This window comes from Rousettus aegyptiacus, unplaced genomic scaffold (genome assembly GCF_014176215.1).
Source record: "Rousettus aegyptiacus isolate mRouAeg1 unplaced genomic scaffold, mRouAeg1.p scaffold_m13_p_14, whole genome shotgun sequence".
Lineage (NCBI taxonomy): Eukaryota > Metazoa > Chordata > Mammalia > Chiroptera > Pteropodidae > Rousettus > Rousettus aegyptiacus.
Genome location: NW_023416289.1, coordinates 42,445,918 through 42,463,275, shown reverse-complemented (window position 1 = coordinate 42,463,275; position 17,358 = coordinate 42,445,918). Strand labels below are relative to the sequence as shown.

Sequence of the window (17,358 nt, the reverse complement as noted above, 5' to 3'; positions counted from 1 at the left end):
GGTTGTCCAAGAGTTTGTTATTTAATTTTCCCATATTTATGGATTTTCCAGCTTTCCTCCTGTTATTGATTTCTAGTTTTATACCATATGGTCAGAAGAGTTAATTGATATAATTTCACTTCTTAAATTTCCTAAAACTTGTTTTGTGGCCTATTATATATATAGTCGCCTTCAAGAATGTTCTGTGTGCACTTGAGAAGAATGAATATTCTGCTACTGTTGGGTGGAATGTTCTATATATATCTGTCAGGTTTGTTTAACCAAAAGTATGGTTTAAGTCAAACATTTTCTTGTTGATTTTTGTCTGGATGGTCTATCCATTTTTGAAAGTGGGGTAATGAAGTCACCTACTATTATTGTTAGGTGGTCCATTTCTTCCCTCAGATTTTTTAGTATTTGCTTAATATATTTAGGTGCTCTGATGTTGGTTATTTTTGATAACTGATCGCTTTTTCATTATATAATGTCATTGTCTCTTCTTACCATTTTGGCTTAAGGTCTATTTTGTTGAATATAATTATAGCTACCTCTGCTCCCTTTTAGTTTCTACTTTCATGGAATCTTATTCCATCCTTTCACTTTGATCTTCTGTGTGTCCCTAAAGCTGAAGTTTGTCTCTTCCAGGTAGCATGTTGTTTGCTCTTTTTTTTTCATCCATCCAGCCTCTTCATGTCTTCTGATTGGAGAATTCAATCCTTTTACATTTAGAGTAATTATTGAAAGGTAAGAACTTACTAATGCCATCTTATTTTGTCCTGGTTATTCTTTCCTTTAACATTTATAGTATAGTTAAGTGGTTAACAAACTGCCATATTACAATATTGGTGTGTTCTGAATTTGACTGTATGTTTGTTTAACTTAGCCACCGTGTTGTATATTTTTACATATATTCAATTTACTAATTAGCATTGTTTCATTTCACTTAAAGAACTTTCAGCATTTTGTAAGGCAGGACTAGGGGTGATGAGGTCCCTCAGTTTTTATCTGTCTGGGGAAGTCTTTATATTCCCTTCATTTCTGAAGGCTAACATTGCCAGATAGAACACTCTTGCTTGGCAGTTTTTTTCTTTCAGCCTATCACAAAGGTAAATTGCCTCTTTATCACATCATATTGAGGATGTGCAATCAATCTGACTTATTACTGTTGATGTTGACTTTTATCCAAATGCACCACATTCATCTCATTATAAGTTGTTATGACTTAGTGGGTCTGAGAGAACCCAGTTCATGATGGACTGTTATGATCACATGGTCATTTGATGTTCCATGGTCAGGCGCTTTGTCTCTACCAGGTCCCATCAGCATGTCAGGAGCTATCTATCAAAAGGTATATAACTCTGCTGCAGATGGCTTTTCCAGAACACTAGGGCCTGGGTTAGGATTCTCTTAATAGGGTTCCTCGGTTAGGAGTCTCTTAATAGGATTTGCCATAAACTCCACATGGCTTCTTTTCTCACCACTGCTATGTCTTATGTCCTAAGGTGCAGTTATGCTTGTACCACATCCTAAAACTGCTGCAGAGTTCTCTCCTACTTGGGCCTCACTCAAACTGGCAACCTTTTCATTCATCTGATATGTGACTAATTATTTAAAGGTAAGAACTTATAATGCCATCTTATTTCGTCCTGGTTATTATTATTTTTTTCTAGGGGCATTCCTAGGTGTGGAGTATACAGCTTCCAAAACACAAATAAGTCTCAAAGACATTGGCCTTTTTGTTTCCAGGTGAGAGTTGCAATATGTACTAATTTGTCCTCCATTTTGCATGGAATATGTCAGCATGTCTCTTATTACTGGATCACTAAATATTTTACTTGAAATAACAGACTACGGAGCCACTCCCACACGGTAGAGCACATAGGTCCTACCAAGGCCTCTAAATTGCTAAGTATTTCTTGCTTTTCTCTTCTAATTAGCATCATGTCATCACCTTAATGGGTTACTGTGATACTTTTCAGAATAGCAAAAATAGTTCCTATCTGTTTATACTATATTATGACAGAAGGCAGGAGAATTAACCTAGGCCTGGAACAAAACTGTAATATATATAGTTGTTCATTCCATGTGAATGTAAACTATTTGTGGTCCTTTCTTTCCGGATAGGAAGTACACTTTCTTCAAATCAATGGGTGGTATTCTATGTACCAGAAAACATGTTAATCAGCTCTAGAAAGATCCCATATCTGGTAGGGTGACTGCATTTGGGACTGTACCTTGATTGAGTTTGGTGTAGGCTACTGTCATTGTCAAAATTCATTTTATTTTTTTCCAGAGGCTGGGCTGGTGAATGGGGATATGATGATGGTGAACACAGCCCGTGCTTTTATTTTTTTTTAGTTTTTTTAACAGTGAAAGTAACTTCTGACATAACACCTGGGAAACTATATTGTTTCAAATGTACTATATTTTCTAGGGTAGGTAGAAGTTTCAAAGGTTTCCACTTGGCTTTCTCCACTATAATAGCCAAATATTCAATGGTGGGTTCATGATTATCTTCCAAGTAGTTTGATTTTAGATTTGAGACCAGAAAAATGACCACTAAGTGGGTTTGTAAACCTTGTAAGCCCAATGTAAGCCACACCTTGTGCAAGACTCCATCTATTATCTGGGTTCAATCATTTGTTTCACTTATTCATATGCTATAATTATACTGCTGTTATTATTAAAGTTATGTATTAGATCAATAAGAAAAATATAAGAGTTTGTCTTCATTTATTCCTTCTATAGTGATCTTTTCTTCATACAGATCTGAATTTTTGACCTATGTTATTTCTCCATGAAGAACTTTGAATATTTCTTGCAGGTTAACTGGCAACAAATTCTGTCAATTTTTGCTTGAGAAAAATCTTTATTTCTTCTTCACTTTTGAAGGATTAATTTCACTGGATATAGGATTCTATGTTGGTGGGTTTTCACCTAACATTTTAAATATTTCACTACATCTTATTCTTGCTTGCATGTTTTCTGAAGTCTGATTTAATTTTCATCCTTGGGTGTTTATAGGTTAGTTGACACCCTCCAACTTCTGGCATCTTTCCAAGATTTTCTTTGTCTTGTTTTTTTGAAGTTTTAATATGATACACCTCAATGTAGTTTTTGTATTGATCCCAACTTTTCTGGACTTAATTTGGTGTCTGTTATTAATTGTGGAAAATTCTCAGCCATTATTAATTTGGTATTTTTGCTTCTTTCTCTTTCTCCTCCCTGTATTCCCTTTATACGTATGTTCCACATTTTGTATTTATCCCAAAGTTTTTAAATATTCTGTTCCAGTTTTCTTTTTTTCATTTTTTTAATTTGTATTTTAGTTTAGAAAGTTACTAGTGATATATCTTCAAGCTCATTGATTCATTCCTTGACCATATCCGGTCTACTGAGGATTCCATCACTGGCATTTTTCATTTCTATCACAGTGTTTTAGATTTCTAGCAGCTTAGTTTTATCCCTCTCAAAATTTTGGTAAAATATATATAATATAAAATTTACCATTTAACCATTTTAAGTGTACAGTTCAGTGGTAGTAAGTACATTCACACTGTTGTGCAACCATCACCACCATTTATCTCTAGAATGCTTTTCTTCTGACAAAACTAAAACTATACTCATCGAATAATTACTTCCCATTCCTCCTTCCCATGGGCCCTAGCAACCACCATTCTACTTTCTGTCTCCATGAATTTGATTCCTCTAGTTACCTCCTATAAATGGAGTCATATAGTATTTAACTTTTTGTGGTTGGCTTATTTCACATAGCATAATGTCTTCTAGGTTCATCTATGTTATAGCAAGTGTCAGAACTTTCTTTCCTACTAAGGCTGAATAATGGTCCATTGTATGTATATGTCACATTTTGTTTTTTCCATTCACCCATCAATGGACATTTGTGTTGCTTTCACTTTTTGGTTATTGTGAATGATGCTATTATAAACATGGAATGGGTATCTAGCGTTTTCTTTGGACTTATTCTTATGGTTTTAATCTCTCTCCTTATATTACTCATCTGTTCTTGCAAAGTTCTTCTGTGGAGTCTTAATAACATATATAACCTAAGTTCCAGTAATTCCATTAGGAATTTATATATATCTTTATTTTAAGAAGATGCAGATTGAAGTATTTGATATGTTATTAAAAAATCAAACTGTACTTTTAAAAGTCAATATGAAGAATGGGAATCCCAAAAATAAAATTACTGTATTATCACTGACAACCACTGTCATTCAAAGTTGACATATTTTAACAGAAGTAAGGCCTTACACAGGAAGTAGAACTCTAATTTTATATTTCATTGCAATCATATAACAATGTATTAATTATCTATAATCTGAAGTATGACAAGCAGTTCTCTGATGAACAAACTAAATGGTCTTAAAGATATTGTCTTTTTTGAGTCATCATTTTCTCTTTAGAAAACAAAAATAATAATGATGCTTGATCTAAAATTCAGGACAACATTCCATAGTCCTAGTCCTTTGCTCAAAGCCAAACTGCCTCTCCAAGTGTAAATTATGTTTTTCTTCCAGGGCTTTCCAAACTTATCCACTAAAAATTTCTCAAGGGAATGAAAGTCCACCTCTGGGTGTCAAATATGGACACAAAAGCTGAAATCTTTTGCATACAGAGCATGTGGCTCTAAATTCTTCCTTATTTGAAAAGGTATGTTGATGTATTATTCTTCTTCAGAAAAAAAATCTGAATAAAAAATATCCAAATGATTTTCTAGGTAAACAGAAAATCCTTTTTCACCCAAATCTTGAAATAAAGTAATTGCTCCAAAAAGATACAACATTCCTCTCTTTATTTCACTGTTGAGAAGGCTAAAAAGGCTTATGGTCAATTACAAATATACACGGTCATAATGTCACAGAGTTCTATATTTAATAATCAAAATCAATACATATCCAGATCAGAGTCATATAGTTTCTCACTCAACAATCCTGTTCACAGTGATTCACATTCAGTCTCCAAAGAATGCACACATAAAAAAGCATATCTTTCAAAACACATAAATTTTATGTCACAGATAAACACATACAACCTCATAACTAAAGTTACAATCCCATCCTCAAAAAGAGCATCATGTTATACAATTCCACACACAGTCACAAAAGCACTCAAACTTTTACTTTTTATTGCCTATTCCCAAGGAGTCTAGGAAAGAAAATTTTATTAGGAGACTAAAACAAATGTTCAAACTTCATTCTCAAGGTGCTCATCCAGCCCGGGAAGAAAATGTCCCAATCCATATTGGGACCATGGAGTGGGGGCTAAAATGAGAGATTGTCAGAGTTTACACATAGTTTCACCTAAGGTCATTCTGTTTCACAGTCCCAGTGGGGAGCTGGGACAGGATTAAGAATGGATTGAAATCTGATTTGATTTTGTTAAGATTGGTGGGCCCCTTCTTCCACAAAGATTAAAATAAAAATTATATTTTATAATTGTGATGGTATAGTAATAAGTTAATACATTGTCTTTCCTTAACTTAAACATTTTCTTTGACCTAAATATTCATTTAAACTCTGATTTAAAAGAATTTTGTGTGAGTATCTAAGAGTACTGTGGGCCTTAGGCACTTTGTGTAAGTGCCTAATGGATGAGCCCATCCTCCTGAGATGTGTCTTGGGCAACGGTCAGCCAGAGTTGGGTTTTAAGGGAGAGAAAGGCAAGTTATTGGGCATGAGGAATTTCAGGGTGGGGATGGAGGGGTGGGAAAGACAGGCATTAGTGAATTTTATATAATCTCGAAATCTGGAATACATACCACTTTCCCACCCAATGGGACACACCCCGAAACGAACCACAAACAGAAACACAACCTCATTTGTGGTTACAGACACACAATGCGTCCTAGAATATCTCAAGAATGAAAACACAAACACACCTACACACGCCCAGGTATTCTTTCTTTAAAATAAATGCATACTCACCACCTGCTCTGCTCCAGGCCCTACTCCAAAGCGCTACCTTGGGCGGCGAAAAGTCCTCGACCTCAGAGTTCGCACCCAGGGGCCCGCCACCTCATGTTCCCGCACGAAGGTGTGACGCTCCAAATCCGCGTGCCCCTGCTCTGCCTTCTATAGCCTGAACTCGGATTCCACTCTCCGCCTCACCTACACCGGACCTTCCGGACTCACCCTCTGCCCTAGGTCGGAGCGTCCCATCCTCCCCAGCGCGCAGCCGCGCTCTGCGCCTGCGCACTCCGAGCACAGGCCGCGCGGCACCGCCGGCTCCCCTCTGCCGTGACTGTCCTGGCTGGACTACATTTCCCAGAAGCCACCGGATCCTCACCAACCTCGACCTCTGGGTCCTTTTCCGGTGTCCGAGCAGCTGTGGTCCCTATGTGGCGAGTAGGTCGTGTCCAAAGGTACTTATCAGCAGAGGCTTCCACGTCCCTGGCCCGAGCCGGACCGGAACCCGCGGTGGGGGTGAGAATCGTGTTGGGCCAGGGCCTCAGGCATGGGTCTGCTCGAGCACCGGAGATTTGTGCCTGTGAGAGACCAAGTGTTGTGTCTGTAGGTGCGTCCCTGTGACGATGTGTGCGTTTGTGTTAGGGACCGATGTTGGTTGTGCTTCTTTACTTGGCTTACGGTTGAGCGTGGGTTGTCAGTGGAACTCAGGGCTCTAGGCTCCGCTGGTAACCCCACCCTTTCCCCTCACAGCTACTTGGGGTCTCCAACAGTTTAAAGAGGGAAGCCAGATTCTGAGTCTTGGAATGAAAGAATGGAAGTTTCCAGCAGGAAGACTTAGACTTGGTCTTGAGATGAGAATTTTTGAAGCAGGATGCGACCCCAAGGCAGGCTACTGGGACGACCCGATGAGGTCCCCAGGAGTAGGATTGCCTGCTGAGGTTACCCCGTGGAAGCACCGAGAAGCCAGTTACATGTTTCACAACCACAGCATTCCCAGAACCCTGGCCCCAGGAACCTGCTGTAGAGACAGGTTCCGCCCTAGACATTACTGACTCTGGCCTCTCATACTGAGGTCACCCCGGTTCCAGTCTCCTTCGTACTCCCATCCATTTGTGTGAGGTGGACTGGATGAGAGGATGTGGTCATGAAGGTTGTTTTCTAAGTTACTTACTGTCCAAGAAAATTCTGATGTTTCATGACTTCCTTTTATTTTCTCAGTGCTACCTGTCTCTAAAAAAAAAAAAAAAAAAAAAAAAGGCTCTCGAGATGAGAGAGGAAATTTTGTTACTTATCTAAAAGTTAAAATTCAGGTGAGTTTGTTTCCTCATTCATAAAATACACTTTAAAAACATAACACCCTCTTTTTCCTTCTGCTGAAATGTCTTTCATGATAGTGACATATCTGTAAGTCATAGGGCCGTGCAGATGAATCAACCTTGTTAGGACCCCCAAACCCTTCTTTCTATAATTTATTTAACCTGTTGCCTACTGTTAGCTGTTATGTTTCTTATTTCTGACTGAAAACTAAATTAGTCTATGATGAAAAATATTATGTATAGATCATTATGTCCTCTTATAGTCATTCTCTGAGGATAAATTTCTAGTTTTGAAATCTGAGTCAAATAACATGTATTTACAATATACTAATATGTTTGCACACATTGGAATACAATGAAAAAAATATATAGTTGTTATTCTCATTTGACTTGTCCAGTAAGGAAATGAAATCAGAATAGGAATAAGATAGGAGGTGTGAATTGCCACTTAAAGAAATTCAGGTAACTGCATTGGGAGTTCATGAAAAGAGACATCATTTTGACTATAGCAGCACTTCTAGAATATGATCAAATTATGAGAACTAGGTGAAGAAAAATGGATTTTATACCTTAGAGTTTTTATTCTAGTGATGTTAAATGTCAAGTGGCATTAAAGGGGACAAGATGTCTCAATAGCTGTTTGTAGAACATTGTGGCTAGGAGGACAGGTTCAGAAGGAAAACAAGCCCATCCATCAGGAATATGTAATGGGAAGCTACGTTGAGACTACTGTTAATACATATAAAACATCCAAACAATATGGTCTCCAGTTTACATAGACATACATTTGTATAGGCAAACGAAGTTGAAGCAGCATTGGGGACTGATGAGAATGAAGTAAAAACTTACAATAAAAACACAGCAAATGTTTTCAGAACAGCACTGGTTCTCAAATGTAGGGTGCATTTGAAGGTTCATTCAAACACAGATTGTTGGACCTCACCCTCAGAGTCTCTAATCCAGTAGGTCTGTGGTAGAGCTGAAAATCTGCATTTCTAATAAGTTTCCAGAGACAGAATTTTGAGGACATTTGTTCTAGAATGTACTAGGCTTTATCTTCAGGTTCAGGGATATTAAAAGGGGTAAGGATGAGATTATTTTCCACCGATTTGGAGAAATGATTACTCCTAAAAAATAAAAAACGTGTGTCAAATTAAGGAATGACCATCGTTTAAAATTTTATGAAATAAACTTTTAAAGGAAGAAAACCAGAACTATATCGCACAAAAATACGCAATGTTTATATATGAATATGTACTTTTCCATACTTTTTTCTATTTATTGATGTTTGTTACCTTTTGTTACCTCTATGTCGATAAATACATATATTTTACAAATATAATCATATTTTGTACTTGTATTACAATTTTTGCATTTGTGACCTAATTTTTAATGGTTTTATTGAGATTCAATTCACATACCACACAATTCAACCTTTGAAAGTATACGATTTAATATATCTAATATATTCCCAGAGTTGTACAACTGTCACCAGATTCAACTTTAAAACTTTTTGATCACTCCAAAAGGACACCTTAAACCCATTAGCAGCCACTCCCTATTTCCTCCAATCTCTAAAACCATAGGCAACCACTTACCTACTCTTTATTAATTCACCCCATTTGGACATTTCATAGAAATGGAATCATACAGTGTGTGGTCTTTTGTGACTGGCTTCTTTCACTTAACGTAGCATTTTCAAGATTCATCCACGTTTAGCATACCTCAGAGCTTCATTTTTTTGTATTATCTAATAATATTCCATTGTATAGTATACCACATTTTATTTTTCCATCCATCAGTTGATGGACTTTTGGATTGTTTCTACTTTTTAGCTGTTGTAAATAATGATGCTGTGAACATTTGTGTATAAGTTTTATGTAGACATAATATATTTCTCTTAGGTGTATACTTAGGAGAGGAATTGCAGGTTCATACAGTAACTGTTTTGAGGAATTGTCAGACTATTTTCCAAAACATCTGCACCATTTTAGATCCCACCAAGCCATGCCTCATTCTCACCAACACCCATTATTATCTGTCTTTATTATAGCCATTCTAGTGGGTATGAAGAGGGTCTTGTGGTTTTAATTCGAATTTCCCTGATGACATGATATTGAGCATCTTTTCATGTGCTTATTGGCTGTTTGTATGTCTTCTTTGGAGAAATATCTGCAAATTCTTTGCTTACTTTTTAACTGGGTTTTTGGTCCTTGTAACCTAACTATTTTTACTGATGTTGTATCTTGAATATGTTATTCCCTTAACAGTTTCTCAGACTTAGCATTTAACTAGTTAAATTTCAGTACAAGGATGTTATGTTACATGTTTAACCAATCAGCTATTCCTGAGCTCAGAATGCTGAAAACATGCTTCTACATGCTGTCTCTCTTCCATAACTTGATCAAGTTCACCTCTTTCAATTTCTCAGTGCCATATGAGAACTTAGGTCTTTGTAATTTAAAAGATAGTGACATTTGGGAATGTGGCAACACCCTCTACTGAGTGTACTACTGATGACTGTGCCTTCTCGGAAGGACGTGTACAGGGACGTGATACTGAAGAAAGACAGGACCAGAATCTGTATTTTTAAATTCAAAATACGATAATATGGAGCTTTTTTATTCCCTCAGTATGATCCTCTAGGGAGGCTGAAGTGTCTGAATTTGTGAGGGATTATTTGAGATTCATTTATTATTCTCTATTTTACTTGAAGCATCATCATCTGTGCCTCCTGAGTGACTTTCCTTTGGCCTTTCTTGTGCTGGACCTCTCTGTCCCTGTGATGACAGGACTGTATCTGAATTTGTCAACAGCCATAGCATGCCTAAGTTCCATTTCTTTTATATGCAGGTTTTTCTGATTCCAACCCAGGTGCAATTCTCGAATTGGAAGGAGAAGTCCAGGCCTAGAAGGTAGAGACTGCAGTGACAAGAGGATTTGTCCAGGTGAGTTAGGGGAAACCAGTAAAGGGAAAACTATTGCCTATCAAAGCTCATGACTCAACACTCAGAACCTTGGTATTCTAACTTGAGATAATGAGCTCAAAAGCTTTAAGCCTTTGGAGAAAATAAGGCCTCATCCTCATATCCCAACTATCACCATACTCTTATTTCACCCTTAAACTCAACAAGGGTGATTAGCTTATTATATAATTTTTATTATAAAAGTAATACATTCTCATGCAGTAATTCAGAAAATACAGAAAAAAGTGAAGAGATGACCACTGTAAACATTTTACTCAAGTTTCTTCAATCCATTTTTTAATGTGCATCCATATACCCACACACGTTATTTTAGCTGCTATAACAGGAAAGCATTTTTGTAGAATATTTTTATTCATTATCATGAAGTAAAGGTCTGTATCATCATTTTTTCATTGAAATAGGCGTTATATACAATAAAGTACACGTGTCTTAGCTGTATGTATAAACGTAATGAATTTTTACATTTGAAAACACCCAGATCGAGACATAGAGTGTTTCTATCCTCTTTGGATGAATTGCTTGTGTCCTGTCCCAGTTTGAACCACTTCTTCCCTACAAGAAGTAAACACTATTGTGACTTCTGTCACTCGAGGTAAGATTTACCTGTTCTTGAACTTGATATAAATGGAGTCCCTTGTATCTGCTGCCTTTTGTCCAAAATTGTACTTGTGAAATTCATCCACATTGTTTTGTGAATCAGTAGGTTTTTACTGCCTGGTTGTTGTGTAGTATTCCATTATATGACCATACTACAATTTGTTTATTCATTCTTATGATGATGGTTTTTTCCCAGTATTTGACTATTATGAATAAACCTTCTATGAACGTTCTTGTACAAGTGTTTTTGTAGACATATGTACTTGTTTTTCCTAGGGGTGGAAATGGTTGACCTAATTTATGCTCCCACTGCATTGCATGAAAGGTCTAGTTACTTCTCAAATTGCCCAACAGTTAATATTGTCAGTCATTTTAATTTCAGCCATTCTGATGCATGTGTAGTGGTATCTTGTAATTTTAATTGCATTTTTCTGATTGGTAATGATGTGAGCATCTTTTCATATGCTACTGCCTATTTTGAAGTGTCTATTCAAAATTCAAATTTTGTCCAATTTTAGTTTAGTAGTTATTTTTGGTAATTTTCCTATTGATTTGTAGGAATTTTCAATATGTTTTGAATACAAGTCCTCTCTGTGTGTATATAAGTGTGTGAGCATCTAGGTGTGTTTGTAGAGAAAGAGATAGAGACAGGAAAAGAGAGAATATCTCTCTTAGCCTAAAGCTTCTCATTCACTTTCTTAATATCTTATAATGATGAGATTTTCTTAATTTAATTGGAGCTCATTTACCAATCTTATTCATTTATGGTTATTGCATTTTTTGTTCTATTTAAACAGTCTTTTCCTGGGGAAGAGGGACAGCTCTTTCTCACAGTACAATTCTAATTGATAAATGTGGAAGCAAAGAAGGATATAAGAAATGGACAGTAGGTTGCTTAAAGAGTAAACCTCAAAAGTTTTCATTACAAGAGAAAAATTTTTTTTAAGTATATATAGAGATGGATGTTAACTAGACTTATCATGGTGATAGTTTTGTAAAATATTCAATCATTATGTTGTATACCTGAAACTAGTATATTAGACCTTAATTAAAAAAAAGAAGAACAAGAAAGAAAGTCAAAAAAGTGTCTCTTGGTAATAATTGCTTCGGACGAGATGCACTGGTGAAAGTTAAAGGAGAAAAAAGGATTTGTATAGTGTCAAAGTATTTTCTATCACCCAAGATGCTTACTACCACAGGCAAGTTAGTAACGTTACAGTGGGGAAACCCAACATGAAGCACTTTAACCAAGCAATCAAGGTTAAAATCACCAGTAATAAAGTAATGACATCATGATCCCTTTCGTATGAGAGGGGCACATCACCATTGTGGTAATGCCAAAAATGCATAACCTTATTCTAATTATGAAAACATCAGACAACCCAAGTAAAGGGACATTTGACAAAATAAATGATTGGTACTCTTCCAACCTGAAAGGGTATGAAGATAGGTGTGGTGGACAGACTTTAGTGTGGCCCCATGATCCCTGCCTACTGGTGTCTATGCCATTGTATAATCCCTTCCCTTAGAATGTGAGTAGGACCTTGACTTGCTTCTTCTAATCAATAGAAAATGGCAAAGATGAGGGATATCACTTCTTTGATTAGGTTACTTTATATGGGGCCGTCACTACTGTGATTATGTCATATAAAACTCCATCATAGCAGACTAGAGCCAGAGTCTCCCCTTATACACTTGATGAAATAAGTGGCAATATTGGAGAATCTCTTTGTAAGAAATTGCAAGTGGCTTCTAAGACCTGAGGACATCCTCCACTTGACATCCAGCAAAAAGCTGGGGTCCTCAGTCATATAGCATCAAGCAAATGAATTCTGCGAACAACCTGAATGAATGTGGAAGTGGATTCTTTCCCAATTGAGCCTCCGAATGAGAACACAGCACAGCTGACACCTTGTTTGCAGCTCATTCGACCAGCCTGATGAGAGCACCTAGCTAAACTGTGTCTAGACTCCGGGTCCATGGAAAGTCTGAGAAAAGTGTGGTAAATTTGTGGTAATCCGTTATGGCAGCCCCTGAAAATTATTACCACAAGAAAGACTGTAGTGATTAGAAGAGACTAAGGAGAAATAGTAGCTAAATGTAATGTGGGGTCATGTATAGGATCCAGGAAAAGAAAAGAGGACATTAGTGGGGAAAACTGGTGATACTTGAATAGATATGCTATTATAGTAGTGTACTAATGTTAATTTCTCAGTTTTGATCATCATCCCATGTAAGATGTTAACATTAGGGTCAGGGGTTTACAGGAACTCTCTGTACTACTCTTGCAACTTTTCTCTAAGTAAGTGGAAATAAAAATTAATCAAAAAAGGGAAAATTCTGCCTACCCCAAGATCATGAAGATGTTTTCCTGTTTCTTCTTTCAGAAACTTTATTGTTTTAGTTTTCACATTTAGGCCTATGATCCATCTTGAATTTATACCTGTATATGTAGTGTGATGAGAGTCAAAAATCAATTTTTCCATACAGATACTCAATTGCTCGGGCACCAGTTGTTGAAGAGACTATCCTTTCTACTCTAAGTTGCAGTCAGACATTATAAAAAATGGCTATATATGTATGGGTCTCTTTCTGGACTCTATTCTATTCTACTGTTCTATTTGTCAATCTTTTTGTCAGTCCCACAAGTTTTAATTATAGTAGCTTTATATTATTTCTTGATATCTGGTAATGTGAGATTCACAACTTTGTTCTTCAAAATTGCCTTGACTGCTCTGGGTTCTTTGCATTTCCATATAGTTTTAGGACAAGTTTGTTAATTTTTGAAAAAAAATGCTGATATTGTTGGAAATACATTGAATCAATAGATCAATTTAGAGAGAATCAATAATCTTAAAATTGTATCTTCCAATTCACATGGACTATGTTTCCATTTAATTCATCTTTCATTTCTTAATGTTTTGTTATTTTCAGTTCAAAGATCATGCACACCTTTTGTTAAATTGGTTGCAAGGTGTTTTTTGTAAATTTTTCGGATTTTAAAATTTTCATTTTTTAATGGCTTTGCTTTAATACAGTTGTGTTTTATATATTGACTTTTTATTTACAAATTTTGTTAATAAGTTCACTTATTCTGATAATTTGTAGAATTGAAGGCCTTTCCTATGTACAAATGATGTTATCTTCAAATAAAGATGTTTTTCTTCATTCTTTCCAATTTTCATTCCTTTCATTTCACATTTTTCTTTTATAGTATTGGATAGGTCTTCTGATACAAATTTGAATGAAAGTAGTAAGAGTGGATGACCTTGCCTTGTTTCTGAACTCAGAAGAACAGCGCTCCATATTTTACCTCTCATATAATAGTAGTTATTGTTTTAGTTTGTAGATCCCTTCATCAGATTAAAGACGTCCTCTTCCCAGTTTAATGAGAACTTTTATCATGAACCGCTGTTGAATATTATCAAATGGTTTTTCTGCATCTAATGAAATGACTGAATGAATGGCTTTCTCCTTTATTATTTCAAGTTGGAAGATTCCGTTGATTGCTTTTTGAAAATTAAATGATCTTTGTATGTCTAGAATAAATCTCTTGGTCATAGATATCACTGGCTTCTCCCTGCTAATATTTTGTTTCATATGCTTACATTTATGTTCATGAGAGATATAATTTTCCTTTCTTATAATGTGCTTGTCAGGTTTTGATATCAGTTATGCTGGTCCATTGTTTTCTATGTCTAAAAGAAATTGAGATTGGTATTTTTAATTCCTTAAATGTTTGGTAAAATTTGCCACTGAAGCCTCTGGGCCTGACATAATAATGGAAAGTCTATTATACAGATTTAATTTTTTTAATAAAGCAATATTCATAGTTTTTATTTCTTCTATTGGTTTAAATTGTTTTCAAGGAATTTTAAAATTTCATGTACATTTTCAAGTTTGTTGTCATAAAGTTTGTCTTAAAATTCTATTATCAAGTTCACATCTGTAATAAATGTAGTGATATCTCCCTTTATATTCCAGATTTTGGCATTTTTTTCTTGATCAGTGTAGCCAGAGATTTATCAACCTCTTCAATGAAATAGCTTTTGGCTTTATTGGTTTTTCTCTGTTTTATATCTAGTGTTTTTTTGTTACTGATTTATTTTGTATGTTCTGCTTTCTATAAGCTTAATTTGCTTTTCTTTTTCTGGCTTGAAAAGGTGTATCATTGATATTTAACCTTTCTATTTTTATAAAATATTTAAAGCTAAAAATGTCTTTGTAAGCATTGGTTTGACTGCATCTAGTAAGCTTTGAGACTTTCATTCTCATTCAGTTCAAAATATTTTCTGGTTTCTATTATAGCTATTTTTTACCTGCACATATTTACGAATTCAAATTTTTATATTTGGAAACATTTGAGAAATGCTTGTTTTTGAGTTCCAAGTTAATTCTAAAGGCTTTAAAAATGATACATTCTTTGATAGTAATCCTTTGACATTTATACATACTTGCTTTATGGCCCAGAATATTATTCTGATAAATATGCTGTGAACATTTAAAAAGAATGTGTAGTCTGTAGATTGAGACTGTAACGTTCAGTTGAATCAATTTAATTAATCCTGTCTAAAATATTTTTTCACTCATTTACTTTTAACCTATGTTTCTTTATATTTAAGGTATGTTTCTTATAAGCATCATAATTGATTCTTTTTTATCCTTTTAATTTGGTCTGACAGTCTTAGCTTTTAATTGCTATGCTTAATTTAATGCAGTTACTGATACAGTAGAGCATAAGTCTATCATCTTGCTAAAATTTTTTCTCTTTGTCCAATCTGTTCTTTATTCCTCTTTTCCTGCCATCTTTCGTATTATCAGGTATTTTCAATATTCCATTTTATCTTCTCTATTAGATTTTTTTGGCTGTACATATTTATATAATTATTTACTAGTTACCTGAGATATTATAAGACCTACCTTTAATACAGTCTCCTTTAAATTAGAGCTTTTACCACATGACAAATAATATAAGAACATTTCAATAGTGTATTTACCTTTTCCACCATTTTTGCTATTATTGTTATTCTTTCTTTCTATATTACAAGCCCCACAAAACATTATTATTATTTAGTCAGATTAGTCAAATATTTACTGTGTGTTTAGCTGTTCATTGCATTTTTGCGTATCTGGGATTATTTCCTTTAACCTGATTGCTGCCCATTAGTATTTCATGTATGATGGGTGTGTTGATAAGAAATTCTCTCAGCTTTTGTTCAAAAACATTTTTATTTCACCTTCATTTATAAAAAATATTTTCTCTGGGCATAAAATTCAGAGTTGTCAGTTTTTTTCCCCCAACACTTTAAAAGATATAATCCTCTTCAGGCTACTATATTTCTGTTGAGAAATGAAGTATTTTTCTTATTGTGGTTTTCTTGTTAACTGATATCAGTTTTAACTACATACTTTTAAGATATGTTCTGCAATTTTGTTTTTCAACCATTTGGCTTGGATGGATTTCTTTATTTTATCTTGGTTAGGTTTGCTGAGTCTTTTTGATTTATGTGTCAAGGTATTTAATGAGATTTGGGATGTTTTTGTCCATTATTTCTTCAAATAATTTTTCTGTCCTATTCTCTCTTCTTTGAGGTGTTTAATTTCAAATTTGGACTATCTCCTGTATTTCTCTTTGTTCAGCTTAGTTCTTTCTTTTTTTTCCTCACTGCATAAGATTATTATCTATTTGACTTTATGTTGATCAATACTGCTTCTGCTGTTAAATCCATCTAATAAATTCTTAATTTTAGATAATTATGTTTTTGTAATTATAAAATGTTCATGTTATTCTTTTTTAAGATTCTGTATCTCTATTGATATCCTCCATTTTGTATTACTTTTTGCCTGTCTTTTCCTCTCTTTTCTTTAGCATGTAAGTCATAATATTTTCAAGTCTTTGTCTGCTAGCTCCACTCTCTGGATCATCTTCGTGTCTGTTCCTATTGACATTTTTCTCTTGATTATCAATTACTTTTGCCTGTTTATTTACATTGTCTGATAACCTGTATGCTGGAACTGTGTGTAATATATTACAGAGACTGTGAATTACGTTATCTTCCTTTAAGACTTCTCAACATTTGCACTGTTGATAGGTTTTCATACATCTATGGGATGCCATAGCATGCCCTTTTCTCTACATTCCTAATATAAAGTTCATCAGCCTTTAAATTTGACAATTGAATACCTGTAAAATGATGATATCTAATTGCTTAAAAATATCTCTTTAGTAAATCTTTTAATAGATGGTGTCTTATAGTTGAAAAAAAGGTGGATTTATAGTTACAAAAAACTGATTCAAATCACATCAGTGCTACTTATTATTCGTGTTATGGGAAAATGTCTTTAATTCTTTGACCTTCCATTTCCTCATCTGTTGAACTGAAATAATGAGTACATTTCAGGATTAAAAATTAATGTGTATAGAGCACCTCTCATATAGAAGGCTGAAAAATCTGTGTTGCCATATGGCTTCAGTAACCATAAATTCACTCTACCCTAATGGTTACAGGGTGGGATGGGGGACCAGGGGGAACAGGCAATGACTCATGT

At 34.9% G+C, this 17,358-nt stretch overlaps 2 protein-coding genes across 7 annotated transcripts in view; one reads left to right on the top strand and one right to left on the bottom strand.

Annotated features, from left to right (window-relative positions):
• ZNF45 (zinc finger protein 45) overlaps window positions 1-6,228 on the bottom strand; it is a 32,156-nt gene extending 25,928 nt beyond the window's left edge. Inside the window, exon 1 of the mRNA XM_036232444.1 lies at window positions 5,928-6,228. The gene's annotated coding sequence lies outside the window, so the exon portion shown is untranslated. The remainder of the gene's footprint in view (window positions 1-5,927) is intronic.
• Window positions 6,229-6,257: 29 nt separating this feature from the next.
• ZNF404 (zinc finger protein 404) overlaps window positions 6,258-17,358 on the top strand; it is a 31,619-nt gene continuing 20,518 nt past the window's right edge. The window contains exons 1-4 of one of the 6 annotated variants that reach the window (XM_036232464.1): window positions 6,343-6,425; window positions 7,128-7,219; window positions 10,079-10,173; window positions 10,691-10,804. Coding sequence is in view for 1 of the 6 variants with exons in the window: in XM_036232460.1 (XP_036088353.1) it covers window positions 10,650-10,804 (155 nt within the window). In the remaining 5 variants the exon portion in view is untranslated. The other 5 variants (XM_036232465.1, XM_036232463.1, XM_036232461.1 and 2 more) reach the window with 5 other exon arrangements.